This window comes from Neospora caninum, chromosome VIIb (assembly GCF_000208865.1).
Source record: "Neospora caninum Liverpool complete genome, chromosome VIIb".
Taxonomy (NCBI): Eukaryota; Apicomplexa; class Conoidasida; order Eucoccidiorida; family Sarcocystidae; genus Neospora; species Neospora caninum.
In genome coordinates, this window is record NC_018394.1 from 784,748 (window position 1) to 807,039 (window position 22,292).

Genomic DNA, 22,292 nt, shown 5'->3' on the forward strand with positions numbered 1-22,292 from the left:
GGCTCTATTAAAGGAAAAACCCCGGCGCCTCTTTTCTTTTTTGGGGTTTAGAACTCTGGTTTTCTTCCTTCCCTCCAGGCCCCCCGGGGCCCCCCAACCCCCCACGGGAAAAAAGAGAGTTTTTTTTTTTTGGTTGTGGGAAAAGAAAACAGAGACCCCCTTTTTTAGTTTTTTTTTTTGGGTCCCTTTTTTGTGGGTGGAAAATGGGGGTTTTTTTTTGCCCAAGAGAAGTGCCCTTTTCTACATTTGGGGGCGCCCAATTGACCATGGCGGTGGGGAACCTGCCCCCGTGGGGGATGGGGGCGTTGCTTTCCTTGTCACACAGCGGATCAAACAAAGGGTCCCCCCGCCGCGCCTCCAAGGAACGCAAAAACAAACGGGAGGGATGGTTTTTTTTTTCCCCCCCCCCCCCCCCCCCCCCCCCCCCCCCAGTCCTCTCTCTTCGCGGCACATTTTCGCGCCTGCGCGGGTGAAGCCAGTTTTCCGACTCACCTCTTGCTCCTTCTTGAACATGAGCAGGGCGATCGCAATGCCGCAGGCTCGGCGGATCTTCTCGTGCTGGGTGTCTTGCGCGTAGGCGAGGAGCTCGGCAACTGCGGGCGCGTTCGCGCTGCCGAGGAGAAGAAGACCCGCACCCAAGGCCGCAGCCTCGCCTGCGACGGCGCTGTCCAGAAACAAGACTTGCTTCAAAGCTTCGTAAACCTCTGAAAGCAGAGAGGAACGGAGACAAAAAGCGACAAGTACGAGAAACGAGAACAGACCAGGGATAGGAGAAGAAACGAGGAATGGAAGAGAGAAGCCACCGCACACGAGACTGCGGAGGAAACAAACGAAGGTCAGAAGCCGAAAATCGATGTAGGAAACTCCGAGACCGGCAACATGCAGAGGACGAGCGGGAACGCAGACGCAAAGAAGAAACGTCTGCACGGGAAAAGGAGACGCAAAGAAGAGGGAGTATGGCAGAAAGAGAAAAAGACAGCAGCGACACTCTTTCTTTCCTTATTTTGGTTTCGGCTCCTGTGTCCCGGCTCGCTTTCTTGTGAGCGGAGGTGCGGTCTCCGCCCTTCGGGCTGTCTCCACAAAACTCGGCACCGCGCTGCGTGTCGCTTCCCTTCGCCATCTTTTTTGCGTTCGTGGCCCACCCGAGTCGTCTGCGTTTCCCATGCACACGAGACCGAGGCCGAGACAACACCCCTGCTGCCTCGGCTCGCTCGCGGTCCCTGCGGCCTGCAGCTGCTCGAGGAGATAGTCGCGAACCGAAGAAGAAGGCTGGTTGGCGCTGATCAACCCCAGCGCGTAGAAGGCGCCGCCCTCGCTGTACGGCGAAGACGAAGCAGACGACGACGCAGGCAGGTACGTGCGCAGGAGCTTCATGCTGTCGCGCACGTGACCCTGACACAAAAAAAGCCAGAGAGCCAGAATGAGAGAGGAAGAGAAGAGCGAGAATGAGAGAGGAAGAGAAGAGCGAGAAGGAGAGAGGAAGAGAAGAGCGAGGAGGAGAGAGACACAACGGAAGAGCGCTCGGGAGGAAGGACGTGGAGACGAGAGATAGAAATACTTCGAATGGAGGCAGGAGCAGGAAACGACAAAGCAGAGAACAGGCACTGTTGCAGGAGAGAACGCGCCTCCTGAGACGAGACGTGCTCTACCAGTGTCCCCAGCGTATCCTGAACACATCCACGCCCACTCTGCGACTACAAGCTTCACCTGAAACACCTGTGCATAAAACTCCCGTTTCAAACAAACCTGGAAAGTCGAAGGGAAACCACGATGGGTACTACCCAACACACATATATACATTAATGTATTTGTGATAGAAGCAGCACGATGCAGAAGATCACACAGGGAGAAAAAGCTGGAGAGAAAGCTGGCAGGGATGTGTCTGCATGTCACACAGCGGCGGGCGACTGTTCTTTTTTGCCCCCGGCGCACGTACAGACTCACCTTGTGAACGACACCGAGAGAGGCTGTGGCGGAGAACCGAGCCCAGTTGCTGGCCCGAGCCATCCAGTCCAAGTTGCAGCGCAGGAAGACATCGCAGGAGGTGCCTGCAATCGGCGAGGAAAAAGGTGAAAAAGATGTGAAGAAAGAGGAGATGGAGGAGAGTGTGAAGAAAGAGGAGAAAGAGGAGAAAGGGGAGCGCGGGAACGCCAGGGGGGGAACGAGAGTCAACGAGAGAGATCGACAGCCCGAGACGAACGGCGCGAAGAAAACGAGGTCAAGGGGACAGTTTGCCAGAGAAGGCAAAGAGAGAGACGAGAAGAGGGAAAGACGAGTGGGGAACGCGAAAAGGACGAGCAGCGAAATGGTCTACCTGCTTGCATGAGCATGTGGCTGAGGACGACGCCGTGATGCAGGAGAGAAGACCGGGTGTCGATCGACCGCTGAGAGAGAACGCAACGAGGAAGTATCCAGAAACGGGGAAGCATCAAATGTCTGTTAAGGCTGCAGTCCATCTCGGGGCGACGCCTCTCGCGTCTTTCCCTTCATCTCTGCATCTCGACGCAGGACCCGAGAAGTTCGATGGACACTTTAAAAAACCAAGACTGGCCCGCCCGTGCACAGAGGGAGAGACTCGAAAAGGCACCAAATCAAGAAATGCAGAGGCGCACAGGGAAACACATGCCCCCGACGCTGGAGAAGCCTCCAGAGAGATCAAGAGAGCGATCGGAGAGACACGAGAAAAGAGGGACAGTTTCCGAGTAGGTATGCGACGGCAGGTCGGGGGTTCTGAGCGCTGGACTGCCTGTGCCCGTGAGAATGCCCTAGCGCCTCTTGTGCGGATTCCCCGTCCCCCAGCAAACGGACTTGGTACAGATCGAGGAGCATCAAATCCGTGTGGTTCTCGCGCTGCAGGAACTGGTTGCTGAACGCCGTCTGTGCCTCGCCGCTCAAAATGGATCTCAGCAGTTTCTTCTGCACACACGTCCAGACAGAACCCTCAGGAACAGCCGAGAGAGTGCAGAGAGAGAGGGAAGTGGGCGAAGCGCGTCCACCCAAAGGACGGAACCTGGACGCAGCCAGAGACGGGGAGCGCCCCGAAGAAAAAAAGGCAAAAAAAGCATGCAGTCAACAGGAACACCGGGGCCTCCGAGAGACGAAGGCGCGCGAGGCGCGCGCGCCTCGTCTCTCCACGCCTATCTCAGACAGCTCGCCTGTCTCTCGCGGTCTCTCTCTTGTCACCCCACACGTTTTCTTCTCCGCACGTTTCGCCTTTCGCCCCGCTCCACAGCCCGTACCTTTTTCTCTGCCTCGGTTTCAACTTCCTTCTTCTCTTCCTTCTCGTCCTGGACCGCTGCGTCTGAGGCCGTTCCATTTGGTGTCGCTGTCTCTCCGCCCTCCGTCGCGTCTCCTGCAGCCGGCGCGGGGGGCTCTGGAGCCCGCAGGAGTGGGTGGTCGAGCAGAGCTTGCTGGAAGGGCTGGCTCTCTGTAGAGACAAAATTCAACAGAAAAACATCCCCGATCGACAGCAACGCTCCACCCTTCTCCCCGTCCTTTTTCTCTCTACTATCTCTCTCCCGTTTCCTTCTCTCATTCCTTTTCTCCCGCTGCGCTCTGCCTCCAGCGTCTTCGCGCCTGCCTGCGCGCTCGGCTGCCTCCGTGCGTGTCTGGAGACTTCCACCCAGCCTTCCCAAGCGCCCCGGCACGTCTTCCTCGCGTGCGGTCCCCTGCTTCCCCTGTACCTGTCGCTGTTTCTGCTCTTTCTTCTCTTCTTCCCCTCACGTCGTGTGCCCCGCTGCGTACCCATCTGCAGGATGTCGAAGGCGATTTGGCAAGCCATCAAAACGCCCTCTTCTTCGCGGCTCGGGTCCTCCTGGGGCTGCAACAGTCGATGGAGCAGCTCGGCGACCCGACCGCTCTCGTCCCGCTCCACGAGGCACCGACAGAGTCCGGAGTAGACGAGGCCTCGAACTTCGGCGCGCCCGGGACCAAAGCTGGTCGCCTCCGCGCCGGCTGTCGAGGCGGCACTCGGGAAGTCGTACAGGGGAAGACACTTCTCGAACTCCGCCGTCAACAGCGAGATTATTTGTGACCGGAAAAACTTGGACGAAATGAGCGTCTGAATGTGGTCCAGACAGTACTGCAAAAACACAAAGCGCCGAGACCGAAGCGGTCATCCTTAATTAATCTAGGCCGGTGGAATGCCTCAAAGTTTCTAGCCGGAAAGCCGGCAGACCGCCGCGGCTGTACAGGGGCGGACGAAGCCCCGCGAAGGCACGAGAAAAACAGGTCGAGAGCCTTTCTCTCGAGGGCCTGCGGCGGAGGGCGGTGTTCGGGAGCGCATGCAGAGACGAGGGGAAAGGACAAAACAGCCCTTTCCCGGCGACCTGTGCCCGAGTTCGAACGGGCGCAGCGAGAGAAGGATCCGCAAGAAGCGCGCGTGACAGGCCGCAAACGCGAGACAGGGTAGAGCCAAAAGGAGGGTGCGAGAATTCGCATGCGTACAGACTATGGGCGCGCAGGCATTTCGCCTCATAGGAAAGCGCCTGGAGCGTTTCGGCCTCATCTGCAACGCCTCTCTGCGCTCCACCCCCAGAAACGCAACACACGAGCTACGCAAACCGACAACTACACGCGTTCACACATGCACAGAGAGGTCCAAACAAGTCTCTGCCGGAAGAGGTATTCAAATGCATGTGAAAATGCAGACGCAAAAATATGTAAATAGACACATGCAAACACGTGCATATATATATATATATATATATATGATGTATGCATATCAATATCGATGTGAAGATGTGGTTGTGTGCACCGAGTGAGTCAAAACTGCATTCGAAAAGAGTCTGTGACGGCGTGGCATCTAGGGGTGTTTTCACGGCGGGGCTTTACCAGCATAAGTTGGCAGTGCGAGTTCGGGTCGGTCGGCGGGAGAGCGCGGGCTCGGGGGGAGTTAAAGATCGCCTGGACGAGGTCCAATCTCCTGGCGTCGAAGGCGATGCCGAGAGCGTACAGAGGGCCCTCGCCCTGTGTGCAAACTTCCAGCAGGCGCTTCACCACGCCTTCCACGGCTTCGTTCAGCGCAGCGGAGGAGGCGGCTGAAACAAAGAGACCGGAAACAGAGAAGCGCGTCAGTCTCGAAGAAGGAAACGCAAGGTGGTCCGAGACAAGCGACAGAATCGCGAGGACAGACAGCGAGAGACACACTCCAAGAGAAGCTTAGGTACGAGAGGGAAACAAAATTATCGTGGATCGCACACTCTCCTCGAGCGAAAACACAGAACCTGGTTCTCGATCACAAAACGAAACGACAGGCAAATGCGTCTCAAAATCACTAAACGCGTTGATCCGGCGAGATGTAACACACGCGAACGCACCATCTTGGCCGTCTTCCATGTCCTCTTCTGGGAGCTGTACAGACACCTGGCGACCGGCGGCGAGCTGCTGGGGCGCGAAGTCTCGCAGGCCGTTTCGAATGAATGTGTCGACGCATTCGGCTGCAAAAAGACGCACTCGAGAAGCCGTATCTGCCACAAAAGTGCTTCCCTCGTCCTGAGTGCCTTCTGTCTTCCCTCTTGACATCTCCCTGTGGTGTCCATCGCCCTACGGCTCTCCCTCCCGTCAGCCTCGCACGTATACATATCTATACACATCTGTATACATCTAAAAGTATGTACATATACATATATATATGTACATGTAGATGCAGACATACGGAATGACATATATATATACATCGGTGCGTACGCGACAGGGATGCATGCGCCCATCTATTTGTTCCTCCCTTCAGTTACAAATACGCACGTCCCCTCGTTGATTCTGCAAGCGCAGGTCTGATGTGAGTCACAAGAACGTTCCAGATCCGCAAAGCGCGCGTTTACCTAAGATGCGTTGGACGTAGAGCGACTTTTGGGTGATGTCGAACCATTTGCCAGAGCCGAGAGCGAACTTCATCGCCTCGCCGTACTCCTCCAGATGGAAGTACACCCGACTCGCAATGTAGCCTGCGAGCTGTCTCTCCGCGAACGACTCGTCTTCGTACAGCTCCTCGCTGACGTAGCCCGCAGAGAGACAGCAAAGAAAAAACGCAGTGAGGCACAGACTCCGAAAGCTACCAAAAGTTACAGACGCATGTCTCCAGCAGGCACACACATACCAGTCAACCCCAAAACTTCACCGTGTGCGTGTAGATGTGCACGTGAAAGCACCACATATAAATATATATATATATATATTTAGGTGCATATATTTATCCAGAGAGAGATACGTGAATGTATTCTTTGAGGTGTCGTATTTCTTGTATATGTGCCCGAAGACTGTGGTTCGTGCAGACCTCTCTCCATCGCCAAACAGACGTGTCGGTGGCTATCCAGTCTTCGTCGTTTAGATACATCCAAATGTCTCTACCTTGTATGTGCATACGTATCGTGCACATCTGTTCAAAATGTGTATGTATGTCGTGTGTGAGAGTGGAGAGGCGTTTGAAGGAGAGACGAACACAAAGAGCATGTGGCAGCGCTAGCTTCGGCCTCCGGAAGCCAAAGGGGGCAACAGGGGAAAACGGCGGGGATGCGAAGACGTGGTTCGCAACAGAGGTAACGCCCAAGGCTCCCACCTAGGAATCCCATTTTATAATGTGTAACAGGGAGTCTAGCTTCAGTTGTTTTTCTTCGAACGGGAACACAGAGGCAGTGGCCGATCCCGCTGAAGAAAGAGGAATCTGTGTGCAGCTCTGCTCTCTTCACCCCTCCTTTCTTTTTCTTTTGTGGGGGGAGGACGCACATGTCCGCGAGGTAGTCGGCGATCTCCGTCCACCAAAGGTCGATCATTTGCAGGAGACGGTGAAGTGCAGCCGCTTGCAGGGCGGGATCTCGCTCGTGGAGCAACGCGAGAACGCCCGCGGCTGACGAGGCGGGAGGCGCCGCCGAGGGCCGTCCCATCGCCGAGCTGCTCGGGAGCGCCTTCCCAGAAGGCAGCAGCTGGGTGGCCACACCGGCGGACATCGCGACACAGAGAAGAGCCGCGAAACCCGTGGGAGAGCGCTGGCGAAGAAACCGATGGAAGCCGGCGGGAAACGCGTGCGGAGCAGGGGAACGCGTCGAAGGCACGGAGGAAAGGAGGAAGGGGAACTGGATGCGGCGCGCCGGGTGGGCGGGGCGTGTCAGGAGCCCGTGGACGGGAGCGAGAGAGAGAGAGAAAGCGTGAGACGAAACAGGGGACACATTTCAAACCCGGGGAGCCGGGATTCCCTTTGAGACAGAGAGAAGAAGCGCACGCGCGGGGCGCGTTGTCCGAGAGATGTGCGGGGCCGCGGGAGGCGTGAGAGAGGCGTCGAAGCGCCGGCTCGTTGAACCGGACGACACCCCGTCGGAGAGAGAAAGCCTCTTCACGGAGCAACCAGGAAACAGTGGCGCCTTTTCAGGGAGACGTGGAGAGTCTGCGGCGGTTTGCCGACTGGGTCGTCTTCCTCGGAGCGAGGCCACCTGCGACGGACCACGCGGCCGAGAAGACGTGCACCGGGAACACGCAGGGCCTGTGCAAGTGTGGACGGCGCCTCTTTGTCTAGAGGGACCGAGAGGTGAACCCGGGGAAATGTGTTCCTTCCCGCGGAGTGGCAAGGAAGCGCGAGAAAGACACGAAGAGAGGATCGAAGCTGGAAGACTCTCTCGCTGAAGGGAGGCGCGAGAGAGATCGCTCGTTCGCCGGCTTGGCTCCGGAGAGAAGAGCCTGTCTCCTCGGGGCAGGGTGTAGACTGCGGAACGAAAAGGGCGAGAAAAGAATGGACAGAAGAGGCGAAAAAGGAAGGGAAAAGGTGCGTCCGAAAGACAAGGGAAGAAAAGCCGACCGGACTCTTTCCCAGGAATTCGTGTGTATATCCACAAAGCAGCGTTCCTTTTTGTGTAGAGAAAAGACGCGCGACCACGCACAACACCTCCCGCCCCTATATAGAGAGAGGAAGGCGACAAGCTCCACACTCAAAGACCTGGACAGGCGTCTTCATACATCCAACGCGGCGAATGAACGTTTCTAGCCATAGGGATGAGACGTGCTTTTCCTGCAGTTTTCCCCTCCTCAGACATCCGTGGAGTTAGGTTTCCTTTCCCTCCGCCCGCCCGTGTCTCTCGTCCAGAGAGACCGCGAATGGCTGCCGACTGCAAACCACTTGAAAAGACTCCAACGAAACACTCGCGACAACCAACAATCGTCCACGGACATCTACAGAAAAAACCCTAGGTGCATATATTTGCATAAATCTGTGCTTACGTGCAAGTGTCTATGCGTATCGCGGTTCTCGAGGTTCCTGCGACACACAATTCCGGTGCCGTGCCTCTGAACCCCTGGTTGTGGCAGGTTTGTGGTGTCAAAAGACAGATCGGCGCAAACACGCAAGGCGAAGGATTGCACAGGAAACGGCTGCTTACCGTCCTAGCGACGCTGGTGCTTGTGCAAGACAGCAATCCACGTGTCTGAGCACCTTGGGGATGAATATGAGGTAGACCGGTTGAGCCGCGATGATAAAGGGAAGCAGGTGAGGAACCACAGAGATGCAGTGCTGGTTTTGATGGTGAAACAGGTGTAGGGAAGTATCAGCGGCGAGAGCACACACGAGTCTAGACAACCGGGGAACATCAGAGCTCACGCGTATTATACCCCGCGCAATTGTGAAGAAGGCTTCACGGGGCCGAGGATTCAGCAAATTCGCCTCGTTAAAATCTCGAAGTGGCAAACCCTTCACTACCGAGAACGCAAGCCTCTGTCTACACGCTGTCGCACTGGTCCGAAGTCGACTGCCTTTGAACCTCACACTCTCACTTTTAAGTCGCCAGCGACGAAAGAAGAGACCGCTCTCACTGCTCACTCGCTCGTACCCCGTCCATACCGACGGAATGGAATCCTCTTCGCGGCGTTCAGCCCAAAAGCATATGTTTTCTGTGCCAGACTGCTCTTTGAACTTTTTCTGAACTATGGTACCAGTCGGTAACACTCGGTGAGCAGCCTCGCCGAAGGCTTCAATCCGTGCCGCGCGTGGTAGTGAACTTTATGGCAAGCATCGAAGATTTCAGAACCGAACAGTACCTGAGTTTGGTTTCCCGAGAGAGGATACTTTGCTTTCTAGAAAGTTAGAATTCGTGAATGCTCCTTTCTATTCGGAAAACGGAACGTTCGAAAGCTCTAAACAGCTTGCTGATAATCCAGATCTTTTCGCTTTTGGCACGATCCTCATCCTGGAGAGAAAACAACGCAGGAGCGGGTCTTGCGTGGTGCCTTACTGCCAGGCTGCGGCTATTCCTCTCCATGACGCTTACCTGCATCTATCAACAACGCAGTGTGTCGCGCCTCCTGCATATATCTCTCCTCTGCGTATCCCAATTTCGAAGATACCGCCGTCGGTCCTTTGTGTTCACCGGCATCCGCCGACTGGCCCTCTCGACCATGGCGAAAAGTTCACGACCAAATGGATATATGAACCTGTGCCGCTAGTGTCACCTCTGTACTTATCAATCCCAACTTGTGCACAAATGTCTCCAACCAGTCTAGACCTCCCAGTGTACCTTTTCTCTGACTGTTTCCTCGTCGACCCCCCCTGCCTTAATTGAAAATGACCCACAGGTCAAACCTGAACTACTTCAGTTTTTTCGTGTTAGGTTTAATGTTCTGTGCCGATCGATCTAAAAACGTGATGTCCTGTTTATAGAAACCGAGTGATGCTTCTCAGGTTCCTTGCATCTAGTTAGCCCCGTAACCCCGTATCCAGGCTCTTTGGTGTACTTGTATCTGCATTGCTTCAGGTTACCGAGGTACGTGGTTCTGGGACGACAGACTCGAAAACGATCAAGTTTGCTCGTCTGCTGCACACGCCTCATTTGAAAGGAGTCTCTGTCGCATCACCGGAATGTGTGCCGAGTGTCCACCCAGATGACCTACGCGCCTGCCGCTCTCGCTGCTCTCTTGCTGTTTCCCTGAACGAGGATGTGCCGTCTGCATCGCCGACGGACTCAAGAGGCTAAAGTTCCCGAAATCGCAAGTCTCTATGACCTCTGGCCCCGGGCCACGTGAGGTGAACAGTACACCTTGCAACATCCAGCGCTCGGCGTTCTCGGCGGCGTTTGCGCATTCGTCGAAGCGCACACGTGAGCGCGACCGACCCTGGCACATCCAGTGCCTGCGAGCGGTGGAAAGGCCTTTTGTCATCGATTACTTCAAGAGAAGGTTCACAAACCAACACACAGATACGCACACCCATAGGTATATTGCGACATACGTATGCATGCACGCATGAGCCGGGTGCCCCGTTTGACTTGTGTGGAGACACAGACAGATGTCCATGTGGACCACTTGCACGCAAAACGCGTTTCGCACGTCACACACAGACACCGCCTGCAGGTTCACAATTGAGCCGGTTTGTCTCTCCCTACTTCTGGTTCGCCTCCCTCTCAGCCGCCAACTTCTTCTCGTGCTTGCCGACGTTCTTGCAGTCACGCAGAGCCTTGCGCAGGGTTGCGTACGCCATGAACTTCTGCTCCTCTGCCGTGATGGCTCTAGGCTGAAAGACCGGAGAAAAACAACACGCAAGCAGCGAAGCAGTGACAAGATCGCCCAAGTGTGAATGTGGAGTCTTCGGTCAAACCCCACAAGAGAGAAACAGCGGAGTCGAATTTGAAGTTGCGCCCTCGCAGAACACTGTCACGAAAAGTGCAACGGCAACCACCGTACCGTTGCCCGCCTCGTGGACGGAAATGCGTCCACCGCCGAGCGGCGGTTCCCGGAAGACCGAAAACATTCGACGCGATAGAGGACGCGCACACAAACGATACAGCCACAGATAAACGAATATGAAAAGCCTCTTTTAGGGGCTTTGATGAGTGTCGGCACTTGTTCAGTATTGCAGAATTCTATCTCAATCTCCAAACACGAGAGCGGAGACGCTCTCGATTCAGCAAGGACGCAGAGAGTTAGGTCATCATCTGTGCCCGTTCGAGGCCTCGCGAACGGACGGCCGACACAGGAGCTTTGGATTTTTATGAACACGGGGGTAGACACGTGCAAACAAGGCGACTCGCCAGGCACACCACGGCACGAATGACATCACAAAAGCAACGTTTTACACTGATAGAATGAACACGACGGAACAACGCCTTGCCTGCATCGTGCATATACAAAACGCGATACGTTAAAAACTATCTACACTGTGCCTAAGTTTGAAGGGCACAGCACATAGCCTTGGGCCACATTGCATCCAGACACTCGTTTGGGCCTTTGGCGCAAACGACCGGGCTGTGACTTGAGAAAGTCAAGGCAAATCCACGGCAGTCCCTCTCAGGAGGACACACAGCGTGATCACACACCCACACGTTCGGTTCGTGCTCAGGAAAAGTTGACCACCTTCTGCGCATCGGCCTGAACCACTCTTCCTTTACGGTCACATCCTTGCTGCTCCGTCTGTAATTTTGATTTTCATTCTCGCGTTTGCTGCGATTTCGACGCCCCCTTGCCGCTCTCTCCGTGTCCCCGTCGCTTACCTTGCAACGCTTGCTGGCCTTCGGGATCGGCATCGCAGTGCTGATCTTGACGTGCTTGACGTTTTGGATCTGGCTCTTGGGCGTGTCCGCGGGGATGCCAGCAAGACCCTTCTTGGCCTTGGAGCCTCTCTGGAAGAGGACGAGCTTCGCGAGGTACGCCTTCAGGCGAGTCACGTTCGCGTTCAGGCTCTCTGCCGACCGGTTGCGGCGGCGATGGTCCACAGCGACGCCGATCGACAGCGCGACGCGGGGGCTCAAACCGACGGCCTGCGAGAACATGGAAGAGAGATGCAACCAGCTCGGCCATGAACGGTCTCCGTGGGGTGGGTGCTAAGCGTCATTTACACAGCGCGCGTGCGTGTTGTGTTTGGGGGAACCTGGAGTCTTCCGATCGACCGGGCTCCGTTTCTGCACATGAATGCGCGTGCACGGTGTGAAGAGACGCTCAAACGTGAGAGATTTCGCAGAGAACCCCCCTCTGCTGGGTGGAGTGTCCATCGACGCCGGAAATTCCCCCGGTCACTCTTTCTGTCCCTCTGAGAGGCGTCCCTTTCTCAGCACAGCGCCGCATTCCGGTCGCGTCGCCGTGTCGAGCCGCTTACCTTCAACTCCTCAAGGGTAAAGCCTCTTCCAGCACGGACTTTGAGGTTGTATCTCTGTGTAGGAGGGCGGACAACGGGCCTGAGGAGACCAGAAGGGACCACGCCGAGCTTGGCCGCCTTCTCTTGGCGACGCAGCCTCCGGCTCTGTTTCCGGCCTGGCTGGTTGAACCAGGTCTTGACATATCTTTGCCACCATTTGTGGAGGTGGACGTTGGGCAAGACGTTGTTCTTGGACACCATCTTGACGGCGAAACAGAGAGCAGAGACGTGGACAGAAAGAGACTGTTTTCTCCAGGGATCGCCAGAACCAGCTGCTCCGACGCTCTGCGCAGCACCGCTGCAGGCAAAAACAGCAGGACTGGGAAAAGGATGTTCGACAATCAACGCGCACACACAGAGAACCCGCTTGCGCGACTGCGCCCGAGGTCGCATCCACGCGGAGAAAGTGGATGACGACAGCACCGTCTGCTCGCCCGAGACTCGAGACGCCGCAGTCCCTGCTGAATTGCCTCAGCTCCGGGAGACCGCGGCAAAAGAGCTGCAGCGTCTCACTCGAGTATCGCCCAGGCAAATGCACCACAGACTGGTTTCATCGATACATTTCGACTTGACCAGACGGCACGAGCAACGTCGCTCCCCAACCGCACAAGAAAGCCCCACTGGAGACAGGGGAACAGGGACAACGCCGTGTTAACACGCAAGAGTTCCTGTTTCTGTCTGAGTACGACGTTTACTTCCGCATGCATTTATGGACCACGAAAATAACCAGAAAAAAAAAGTGGCAACGCGGCTGCATGTATCTCTCGCGCAAAATGAGCGGACGGCGGCGGTCACGCCGCCCCTACACTGCTCTAAAACCGGCTATTCTGCGGGGAGTTCCAGCGGGGAAAACAGCGACAAACGCGAAGGAAACGGGTTTCACCGCAACTGAGTCTTCACTGAAGAAAACGGGGCTTTGACGCATGCCCTGTCGGGACTCGTCTACCCAGCTGGAAAGTGCGGGGAAACGGAAAGGCCCTGGCAGGGGTGTCGCAGTGGACAGAACGAGGAAGCGACACGCGAAATCTCCACCGCTGTTTCCCGAAACGACTGCTGCCTAGCGGAGCCGATTTCAAGTGAAATGGAAGTCACGAGGCGCAAAAACTTGAATACGGTCGAGGATTACCAGAGCAACGCCTCTACCACGCCCTTCGCTTCTCGGGAAGGCGCCGGCCAGAAAAAAAAGTGCCACGCAACGAGGGAGAGAAGAGCCCGTTTTTAGACTTACATGTGTTGCGTCTACGACGCGCAGATTTGGGAGAGCGAAACAGAAACAAAGAAGGAGAAAATTGTCTGGGCGGAATGGCGTCCGTATGGGGCACACCGAAAAGCTGTCGAATTCTCTCTCGTTCTTTGCGCAAGTCTTGCCCCCCCCCCCCCCAGCACTTTAAATCGCAGAACACAGAAGCAGCATCACTTTCCCGCAACGGAATATTGTCCCTCTCTTGCTATACCGCCCCGCGCAAGTAAATGTGCGCGCATGTTTTGACATTTACTTCATGCAGAGAAGCCCCACACTGTCTGTACAGCCTAATCGGAGCGAGAGGCGTGTGCGATGTCCCTTGCAATTTTTTCGAAAAAGGTCATGGCCTCTGCACCGCCTTATTGCTGCTCCACTTGCCTATAAGCCGGCGAGCGAGTACTGTGCGAGGGAAGAAAGGCCTGCCGGTGGTCTCTCTACGCTGAGGGCGGAGGGGGGAAGAAGCGAGAAATTGAGTGGCAGGAAGACGTTCGAACGGGCTGGGGAGGGTAAAGGATCTGTGCTTCGTTCCTCACTTTCTGCCTCTGGCTTCCTTCCTGAACTGCCACGCAATTAGGGTTTTTTGTGCTCCACAAAACGACCCGCTCTCTTTTTTCGGGTAAGGGCAGGATACAGGGAGATAGCACTGAGTTGTCCGCTCACGCTGGAAACCACGACCTCTGTCGCGTGCTTTTTCTGTGGCCTGGCGAAGGGAAATTTTGTACAACGCAAACCTGGGGGAATCTTTCCGGACGCTCCTGGCTGCCGAATTCCAGGTGTTGTGATGCTTAGTATCAACTGGGCAGTTCGGTGGCGAATCGCTTCCTTCGCATTCCTCTCCCGTGCGACGACAGCGCCCCTCACCTTTTTTGTTTACATGCTTCCCTAGGCCTGTGAAGACTGGAGACAGACCCGTGTAGCGTTTTCACGACAACACGTCGACGGAAATGTGGGCAACGCGTCTGTTGCGGGCCTTTCCCGTTGCCGCCGTTTCCCCAATTTTATGCCAGGAGTTTATTTGCGGTCGCAAGCGCTGAAACTATCCGAATGCTTGGCTGTCGGAATACGTTCGATGTGAAAATCACCCCTCTGACTCTAAATGTGCTCGGTGAAAAGGAGGACTTCTGTTCACCACTTGACTCTCTGACGGCTTTTCCCTGCGGCCCACACTTAGTTTGCGAGGAGCATTGTGCGATCACAGGGAACACCACTTTTGTCATGGACCTCGGCGACCAACAACTGCATGCGGAGGGCTGTTGCGTGGTACCCAGTTAGATTTGCTCGTAGAATGCCAGGGCCATGAGGGAAGACACTGAAGAGTGTCAGATGTGGAGGCTAACGCGCTTCTCTTCATGTGGTTGCTTCACAGGGTGAGGAAGAAAGTCCTTCTCGAGACCTTCAAAATGGCGGATTTGGCCAAGAGACCGAAGAAGCGCGTGCAGACGTTCGGCCGCAAGGTGAGATTGATGGTGTGGCTCAGACGGAGGAGCTCCCAGCATATACATTTGGACATGTGACGGAGAGGTCTGTACCTACCCGACACCCCACAGTTTAAGCAGAACTTCCTCCGTGTCGGTTCATTGCTCCCTTGCGATTGAACAAGATTCAGTGCAGGATATGGAAAAATCCACCACTTTTTAGCTGTCTTAAGCACTGCACGCGCTTTTTTTCTGTCTCCAGTGCGCATCTATTTGATTTTCTTGCCCGTGCCTCGCGAGAGAAAACGACTACTCAGATGCTGTGACGTGTTTCGTTGCTGCAACAGCGCGTGTCTTCTGCGTCGACATGCACATGTCTGCAGGTAAATCATCTATCTATGCAGCCCTGCTTCGTGTGTATTATCTCTCTGTGCACAGAAGAATGCTGTCGCCGTCGCGCTTTGCACCCAAGGCAAGGGGTTGCTCCGTGTGAACGGACGCCCTCTGGAGCACCTTCAGCCAGAAGCTTTGAAGGTGAAGGTCTTCGAGCCTCTTCTTCTTTTGGGGAAGGATCGGTTTCAGGATATCGACATTCGCGTTCGTGTTAGCGGAGGAGGTTACATCGCTCAGATCTATGCTATCCGCCAAGCCATTGCCAAGGCCGTCGTCGCCTTCAACCAAAAGTGTAAGTCCTCAGGACGTGTTCAGGGTCTAGACTGATAGAGCTGCTAGGTGCCTCAAAATTTCGTTTCTTTTCACAAGGAGGGGTTGGCGGTGGATGCATGTTGGAAAGCAAGGAACGGGACTGTGCAGGGAACAAGGAGCGCTATCAGACTTTCGGAGCATCGTTCGGGTTCTCAGGAGATATGGTTCGAAACAAAGAATCAGCAGGGCGGCGTCTTTCTGGTGTTCTTCCCTCGGGCGTTTTCTTTTCCAAGTTGCGAACACACACTTGGTCTGAGGAAGCGTGGCCAGAATATGCACTCAGACACAGCGTGCTGGTAATCCTTTCGTAGGGATGCCTAAAAGAGAGTGGTAGAGAGGCAAGGTGTGGTTCGCTGGCAGGCAGCTCGAAAGCAATATGGATTTGGGGGTCGTGTATCTTTTGGCGTTGCGATTTTTTTGTAGATGTGGACGAAGCAACGAAGAAGGAAGTGCGCGACATCCTCGTTGCGTACGACAGATCCCTGATCGTCGCCGATCCTCGGCGATGCGAGCCGAAGAAGTTCGGTGGTCCAGGTGCCAGAGCACGCTACCAGAAATCTTATCGATGAGCGTTGTGGAGGGTTATTCCTGCCCCTCTTGTTCTGTTTTCTGAACAGAATGGGAAAGGGAGATCGTTTTGCGCGCTCAGTCACTCTTTCCACTCCACTTTGTGTATCGTCTTTTCTCTTTGGCGCTCAACCAATGGCTCAAGCTGGTCTGGGAGAACGGAAGTGTGAGTAAACATATTACTGTGCATCGAGGAGATGCAAACTTCTGAGCAACGCCGGCCAGTGTGTAGCGTGGTCTTTGTTGACAGCGCCTGAAACTCTTCCAAATAATACCAGAAGGGCACCCTTCCACCGTGGCGTCGTTTGGCAGTGCACTAGAGTCAGTCGGGTCCATTGGTGGCACACTTGAGAGTCACAGACCGATTGGCCGAAAACATCTTTTTCGACACTTCCGTTCGCCAGCTCCCTGCTGCTCAGATACGCACGATTTGACTCCACATGGAGCGCAGATGGTAGGCACCAGTTCATTCGTTCCGCGCATTTTCGCCCACAGATCCGGAGGTTTTCTGAATGCGCGGCTATAGGATTGACCACCGAAACCCACATGCACTTTGTTTGTCAAGGGGGCGTATTGTTTGCATATGCAGTCGAACAGGATATCAGTGTCCAGAAATGAGGTGGTAATGAAACACATTTGACTCACTACCGTACTTCGATTGTACCGTTGACACTTCTTTTTTCACGAGTTCGATACAGACTTACGTTCATGTGCGAAAAGCTGCCAAAGAATTCTGGTCCCACACGAAGCGTTAATCATCATTGGGTGCGATTGCCTTGGTTCACTGGAGCTTCTTCCCCGGTAGCTTTTGAAGAGCCTTCATTCACACTCGTTTGACAGATTTTTCCATCACGAGAAATTCCAAGGACGAAACAGTGCGAGTCAGTCGGTCACTGGCTCCACAAAGCTGCACACACTTCGTTGCCTAGCACTTCTGTAAAAACACTAAAGAACCTCTGAGTATCTCAGGTATCGATTAGTTGTAAGGGGTGTAGAATTTTCTGTCCACGATTTACAGTTCGTATGATTTTTACGGCCTCGTAGAACCGCCCAGGTCTATGCGTCAAGATGCCAGCCGCCCAGGAAACGGTTATGGACATGGAGCCTAATTCAGAAATGCACGGGGACGCGCTCGCCCAGGCGACCCTCGCAGTCCAAAAATACGAGACAGAAAAAGAAATATCACGACACATCAAGACCTTCTTTGACGCAAAATACTCGCCAAACTGGCACTGTATTGTTGGCAAGAACTTCGCAAACTACGCGTCCTACGAGTGCAAGTGCTACCTTTTCTTCTACGTTGGGCAGACAGCTGTACTCCTCTACAAAATGGGATGACCGTTTCTTGCTTCAATGTAGCAGAACGCACTCTGCAAGAGTCTTTGCGCAACTTTTTTTTTTCAGATCTGTTTTTTTGTCAAGTCCCGTATCTATTTGTTTCGGGTCCAACTTACGCCCCCTTCACTTCTCAGGAATCCAGTGCATGCCAGACACGATGTCCGCTGCTTCTCGCCGCCTTCAACTTTCTTTCTACTCCTGCTAACATGAGGGCTCCTGTGTTAACGTTGCTTTTCTATTCTGCTTTCTGCATTTTGTTTAACGCCCTTACTGGCCTGTGCTATCGGCTCATTCCGTCTCATCTACCGACTGTCGTCTGTCTCCGCAGCACACCTACTGCACAATCAATCACCCCTACACTTCGACCAGCCGGTCGCCGTGTGCTGAACTTGTTTATGAAGAAGAAAGGCGGCAGAGTCTTAGTAACGCTGGAGTGCACCGAGGCCCGGGCCCTTGGCATGCCCCCCTCGCGCTACGTAACTTCGAAGAATAGGAGAACGACGCCGGAGCCCCTGGTCTTGAGAAAGTACAACAAATATCTACGTCGTCACACCATTCATAAAGAAATCAAGTGAATGAATGGCTGTTCTACTGGTCGAATGAGTATCGTCAGCGTGGAATCCAGGAGATGCCGAAGGATTTTCTCGACAGCTGGTGACCTCCTCGACCTAAGACTATGATGGGCAGGGTTCGCCCGTTTCGCGCGTCGATGTGCACAGAGGCCCCAGCAGATAAAACTGTCATTTTAAAGTTTTGTTTGCGGGCCAGTCCGATGGTTATCCGCTTGACTGTATAGGGGCACCATTATGCTAAGCGGCTAAGATGTGGTAGCTAGATTTGATGGATCATGCAAAAGCAGAAGTCTGCGGTGAGTCGGCTGAAACCATGTTCAGGACCGTTGTCACAACACCGAACGAAGACGTGACGGACACTCACAAACAAGTGTAAAGCAAATGACATTTGTCTGCACGCTAACAAGCGTTCCAATTTTGTACATGGCCCGTGCTAGCACCGTGGAAAGCGCCTCAACCTCGTGAGTGGACACTACACGCACTTCGCTAAACTTGGTTGAACAGCTGGTTGCGGCACGCGTACGGACATTCTAATCTGACCGTTCTTCCTTAGATGATACACAAGAAATGGGTGGCGGTCCCCGTGAAACGAAGGAATGACGAACCCAAATTCAGGCTGCAGCAAAAACATTTCTACGGAATGCCCTAGCATTCCTACGATCTTGAGGGGGTCGCCCACTTTTTTAACTACCCCGTTACAGAGTCCACGTGCCTATGTAGAGTAGTTAGGACGAGAGCCGGGCATCGCTCCTTAAGACTGAGGTAGCGGACATTACGCTAAAAGATAGTAATAGCATTTCGTGAGCCACAATCATTGTGGGCGACGCGATTACAGCACCAAGCGGAATTGCTGAGCATTCCGGAAAGGCAGTTGCCGCGAGCGAAACATGAGGTAGCACCATGCCATTGACTGCTGTACATACAGCGGCAAAACACCTGACTCTAGGTGGTTTGCGCATCGCGATTCAAATTACACTAGGCAATCACGACTACCGGAGCGATTTAACAATGTTGAAGGCTTGCTGACAGTCTTTAGAGTAGCTCACCTCTTCGGGAAAAGCAACTACGATGACCGCCGGAAACTCATTCCGTAAATGATCCAACTGTCCCCCTTTTCTTTTTTTTACACTAGCGTCGTGTCCGCGCCCACCAGTGATACAATGATGACCCACCAGTCTGATGGTGTTATAGTAATGCAGTCCGAAAAGACAGTGGAGCCACTCTTCCAGCTACTGGTCCACAAAGTAACAATCGAGAACTTCGATTTGATGCGAGATCTGGGTAAGCATTCTCTTACACGAACGCTGAAGGTATGGCAGTCTCAACTGCCTCCTCCAAGCACGAAGGAAGGCGTTGCCTGATTGCCCAGAGGACTCCGACGGTAAAACGTCTTTTTTTCTCTTTTTTTCTACCGATGAGAAACCTCGTTGGTTGCAGATTTTTTTGAGCAAGGCACGGTCCTTTTTCTTGGCCCTTTCGGCCAATCTGCTGGCTTGGATCTTCAGCTGTGGTGAGCTTTCTTCGCGATTATGAGTATGGCACTGGTAGTCTCATAGTTTTGCGGGCTTATAGGCTGTGCCCAAACGGTACGCCATCAGTAAGTTCTGAAGGGTAGCACTGTCCAATGCACTCGCTTGTTCTCTAGGCGACCGAGAGGATTGGGACGCACTCACTATCACCATATCTAATGAAGGTACGCTACTATGAGTGACAACATACACAAGTAACTAGTATTAACATTGCCGACGCACCAGGGACGGAAGGTTCGCTTCAGCAAAGCCTTAATATCAATCTATTTACAGAGCATTCTCTCTTCAGATCTCCCTGATTTTACCAAGCTAGCCCTTCTCGATTCGAAAGATGGCATGAAAGAGATCTCTTCGTGCGAGACAGTCGGAATATGCAGGGCTAAAAGGGGATACGTTCGTTTTTTCTTCAACTGGACAGAGCACAACATTTTGCGAGTAAGGCGAATGCAGAACTCCAGAAGTTGCTGTGATTAATCCTGGTCCAGGTGGGGAGCCGACTTATTCTGAAGATGGAGATGCGGTTCTTGCGGAGGATGGTTCAGCTTGGGAGTGAACCAACAAAGCCACCGGTGTCTTCAACCTTTCATCAAGATGTTTTCGAATACCTGTCTGACCAGTGAGCTGTCAACACGATGCATATTCTTTGTCTCCGCTAGACACCAAAACGATATAGCTTTTTCAAGTCAACCAATGGTATGCGAAGGAGAGAGGTTCGACATCTGCGTATACAATATGAACTGCCTCAGATAGAGTTATTATTGATGTTGCGGGCACAAGTAAGGGGCGAGATTACTATCCCAGAAACAACGTTCGCAAAAGCTTTCTTCAGAAATGGTTTGCAGCAAGGTTCTTCTCTCATGCCGCTCTCCTGTGTTCCAGAGGATGTTTCTCGGCAAGTGAATTTGCACCTGACCCTGCTATTATTATTATTCAGTCACCTTACAGGGAACTTCCGCGAGGCCACCTCCGAATCTATTGAATTGAGTGACCTCGATGTGGAGACCGCAATACTGCTGCTAAACTGGATCCAGACTGACAGGCAAGTTTCCATCGAGCATGTTTTCGTTGGCAGTGAATCACCTGTTTCGGTGGCCAGATTCCCCGGTTCCTCAGAGATTAGCTGGACAGCTTCCGTCAAGCTCTTAATGGCCGCTGACCGATTTCAGATACAGAGACTCGTAAGATGTCAGCAGACCGTACACATGATGTGAAATAGCCACACTCCTCTGCAGATTGATTTTTGCAATCGCCAGCTACGCCAGCTACTTGCACGTGGCCTCGCGTCACTGCATGATGTTGTGTCCATGAGAAAACTGATTCACGAGAATGCAACACCTATCACATCACAGCTAGGTACGAAAGGAGTAATGCACTGTACGTCCGTTTTGACCAATGCATGCAACCTTTCTACAGCGCGGGATTGTGAAGGATATCTTGCCTCGAAAGCCGCCCTCGATCCCTCTCGGCTTTGGAGCGTCCTAGATTACGTTCCCCAGTGTGCGAAGGTTGAGTGATACAAGGCCTCGGGAGGGGCGCGTGGAGGGGGGATGTTTCTTACGCCTGATGGACGCACCTAAACGCCTCAAGGAAACCGGCTTGTGACCGACACCGATGCTCATGCGATGAGAATATGCTACCTCAGACAGCTGAGGAGCAATTCGGTGTGTGACCAGCGGCGGTGTTTTGTTAGTTCAGAAGCACTGGGCAATTCACTTTTTTAAAGCAAAAGCCGACATGTGCCGTGGTCACGGGCACATTTCGTAAAAAAGTATCTTTTTTATTGAATGAGCCAAGCCATGAGCTACAGACTTAAAATCATTCCAGTGAACAAAATCACAAAAGCTACAATGGGGGCTTTCCAAGCACTGATGACATGCCACCCTAGCTTATTTGAACAATTCACTGATCGCGACCTGTTGGCACGGCCCCATAATGGCAAAACATACTCTGTGCCACGTCGACAGCTGCTTGTAATATCCGAGACAACTTTGGATGTAGTCAAAAGGTAGATGCCGTGAATTGCTGATGAGTGCTGCTGCCTCAACGCCTATCTCCTCGAGTCAGATCGCTAACGTAAACGACTTTCCACAACGCTGACCTCCCTACTGTGTCTGTTGGCTTGACGCAGCATGTACTATCTAATTACAAGGGTCCGACTACAAAGTAGCCACACCAGTATTGGTAGACATAGCGGAAGGCGAGTGTCTACCACAGCACCGTCACCATCGCGGTCGCTATTGCTTCAGTTGAAGCAGTAAACACCTTGGTCTCAAACGCATATGTAGACGGCAGCGGGAATCTGACTGGCAGGCGTTACACCGCAAGAGTGACGCTTTTCTTAGGCAGACTATCCAAGTCCCTAAGCGAGACGTATGGTCTTGCACCGAATACCCTTCACCCCATGCATGTTCTAAGGTGAGCTGTGGAGCAGAGACTGGCTGAGGAATTCGCAGTCCACAACGACGGTACCCAGCGAGTGTTTTGAGCCCCGGAGCACGTCACAGCAGTCGATTATGACAATGACAGCATGACGATGACGAGCTCGACACCATCAGGTACCGCACACTCATCGAGATAGCACAATCGACAGCCTCGCGAGCATGCACCTTCCCAAAACAGTGACAAGGTTGAAAAAGAGAGCACAACGTTGAGCCGCACTGCCACAAAGCATACTCAAAAATGCTTCCTTATATCTACAGAGTCTACGAAACCGCAACTGGGCGGCTGAGATAACATTTATCCGGTGCAGGGGTCTATTGTCACGTGGACGCTTTTCGACGTGCCAGCGCAAAGTTGGAACCTGCTGGCGGCGGCCTTTTC

The 22,292-nt window shown here is 53.6% G+C and overlaps 6 protein-coding genes across 6 annotated transcripts in view; 4 read left to right on the forward strand and 2 right to left on the reverse strand.

Moving 5' to 3' along the window:
- NCLIV_024860 (Proteasome/cyclosome repeat family protein,related) overlaps positions 1-6,944 on the reverse strand; it is a gene marked incomplete at both ends in the record, with an annotated part of 11,430 nt that extends 4,486 nt beyond the window's left edge. Inside the window, 10 exons of the mRNA XM_003882680.1 lie at positions 512-704; positions 1,143-1,392; positions 1,945-2,048; positions 2,315-2,384; positions 3,240-3,427; positions 3,745-4,081; positions 4,834-5,039; positions 5,319-5,438; positions 5,823-5,992; positions 6,724-6,944. Of these exons, the coding sequence (XP_003882729.1) occupies positions 512-704; positions 1,143-1,392; positions 1,945-2,048; positions 2,315-2,384; positions 3,240-3,427; positions 3,745-4,081; positions 4,834-5,039; positions 5,319-5,438; positions 5,823-5,992; positions 6,724-6,944 (1,859 nt within the window). The remainder of the gene's footprint in view (positions 1-511; positions 705-1,142; positions 1,393-1,944; positions 2,049-2,314; positions 2,385-3,239; positions 3,428-3,744; positions 4,082-4,833; positions 5,040-5,318; positions 5,439-5,822; positions 5,993-6,723) is intronic.
- A 3,410-nt stretch (positions 6,945-10,354) lies between these two features.
- On the reverse strand, positions 10,355-12,304 carry NCLIV_024870 (hypothetical protein; the record flags this gene model as incomplete). Its single annotated transcript, XM_003882681.1, has 3 exons — positions 10,355-10,486; positions 11,463-11,729; positions 12,065-12,304. 3 exons carry the CDS (start codon positions 12,302-12,304, stop codon positions 10,355-10,357), a joined length of 639 nt encoding a protein of 212 aa, XP_003882730.1.
- A 2,442-nt stretch (positions 12,305-14,746) lies between these two features.
- Positions 14,747-16,035, forward strand: NCLIV_024880 (30S ribosomal protein S9P, related; the record flags this gene model as incomplete). The annotated part of the gene is made up of 3 exons (XM_003882682.1): positions 14,747-14,800; positions 15,200-15,446; positions 15,890-16,035. 3 exons carry the CDS (start codon positions 14,747-14,749, stop codon positions 16,033-16,035), a joined length of 447 nt encoding a protein of 148 aa, XP_003882731.1.
- Positions 16,036-17,101: 1,066 nt separating this feature from the next.
- NCLIV_024890 (putative dynein light chain) lies at positions 17,102-17,371 on the forward strand (the record flags this gene model as incomplete). The annotated part of the gene is made up of 1 exon (XM_003882683.1): positions 17,102-17,371. The coding sequence occupies one exon, from the start codon at positions 17,102-17,104 to the stop codon at positions 17,369-17,371; it is 270 nt and encodes an 89-aa protein (XP_003882732.1).
- A 395-nt stretch (positions 17,372-17,766) lies between these two features.
- Positions 17,767-17,946, forward strand: NCLIV_024900 (putative 50S ribosomal protein L33; the record flags this gene model as incomplete). Its single annotated transcript, XM_003882684.1, has 1 exon — positions 17,767-17,946. One exon carries the CDS (start codon positions 17,767-17,769, stop codon positions 17,944-17,946), a length of 180 nt encoding a protein of 59 aa, XP_003882733.1.
- Positions 17,947-19,103: 1,157 nt separating this feature from the next.
- On the forward strand, positions 19,104-20,986 carry NCLIV_024910 (putative BTB/POZ domain-containing protein; the record flags this gene model as incomplete). The annotated part of the gene is made up of 14 exons (XM_003882685.1): positions 19,104-19,224; positions 19,283-19,324; positions 19,381-19,453; positions 19,516-19,529; positions 19,589-19,636; positions 19,698-19,706; positions 19,762-19,907; positions 19,958-20,088; positions 20,146-20,165; positions 20,219-20,248; positions 20,302-20,364; positions 20,418-20,511; positions 20,569-20,650; positions 20,705-20,986. 14 exons carry the CDS (start codon positions 19,104-19,106, stop codon positions 20,984-20,986), a joined length of 1,155 nt encoding a protein of 384 aa, XP_003882734.1.
- Between the last annotated feature and the right edge of the window lie 1,306 nt (positions 20,987-22,292).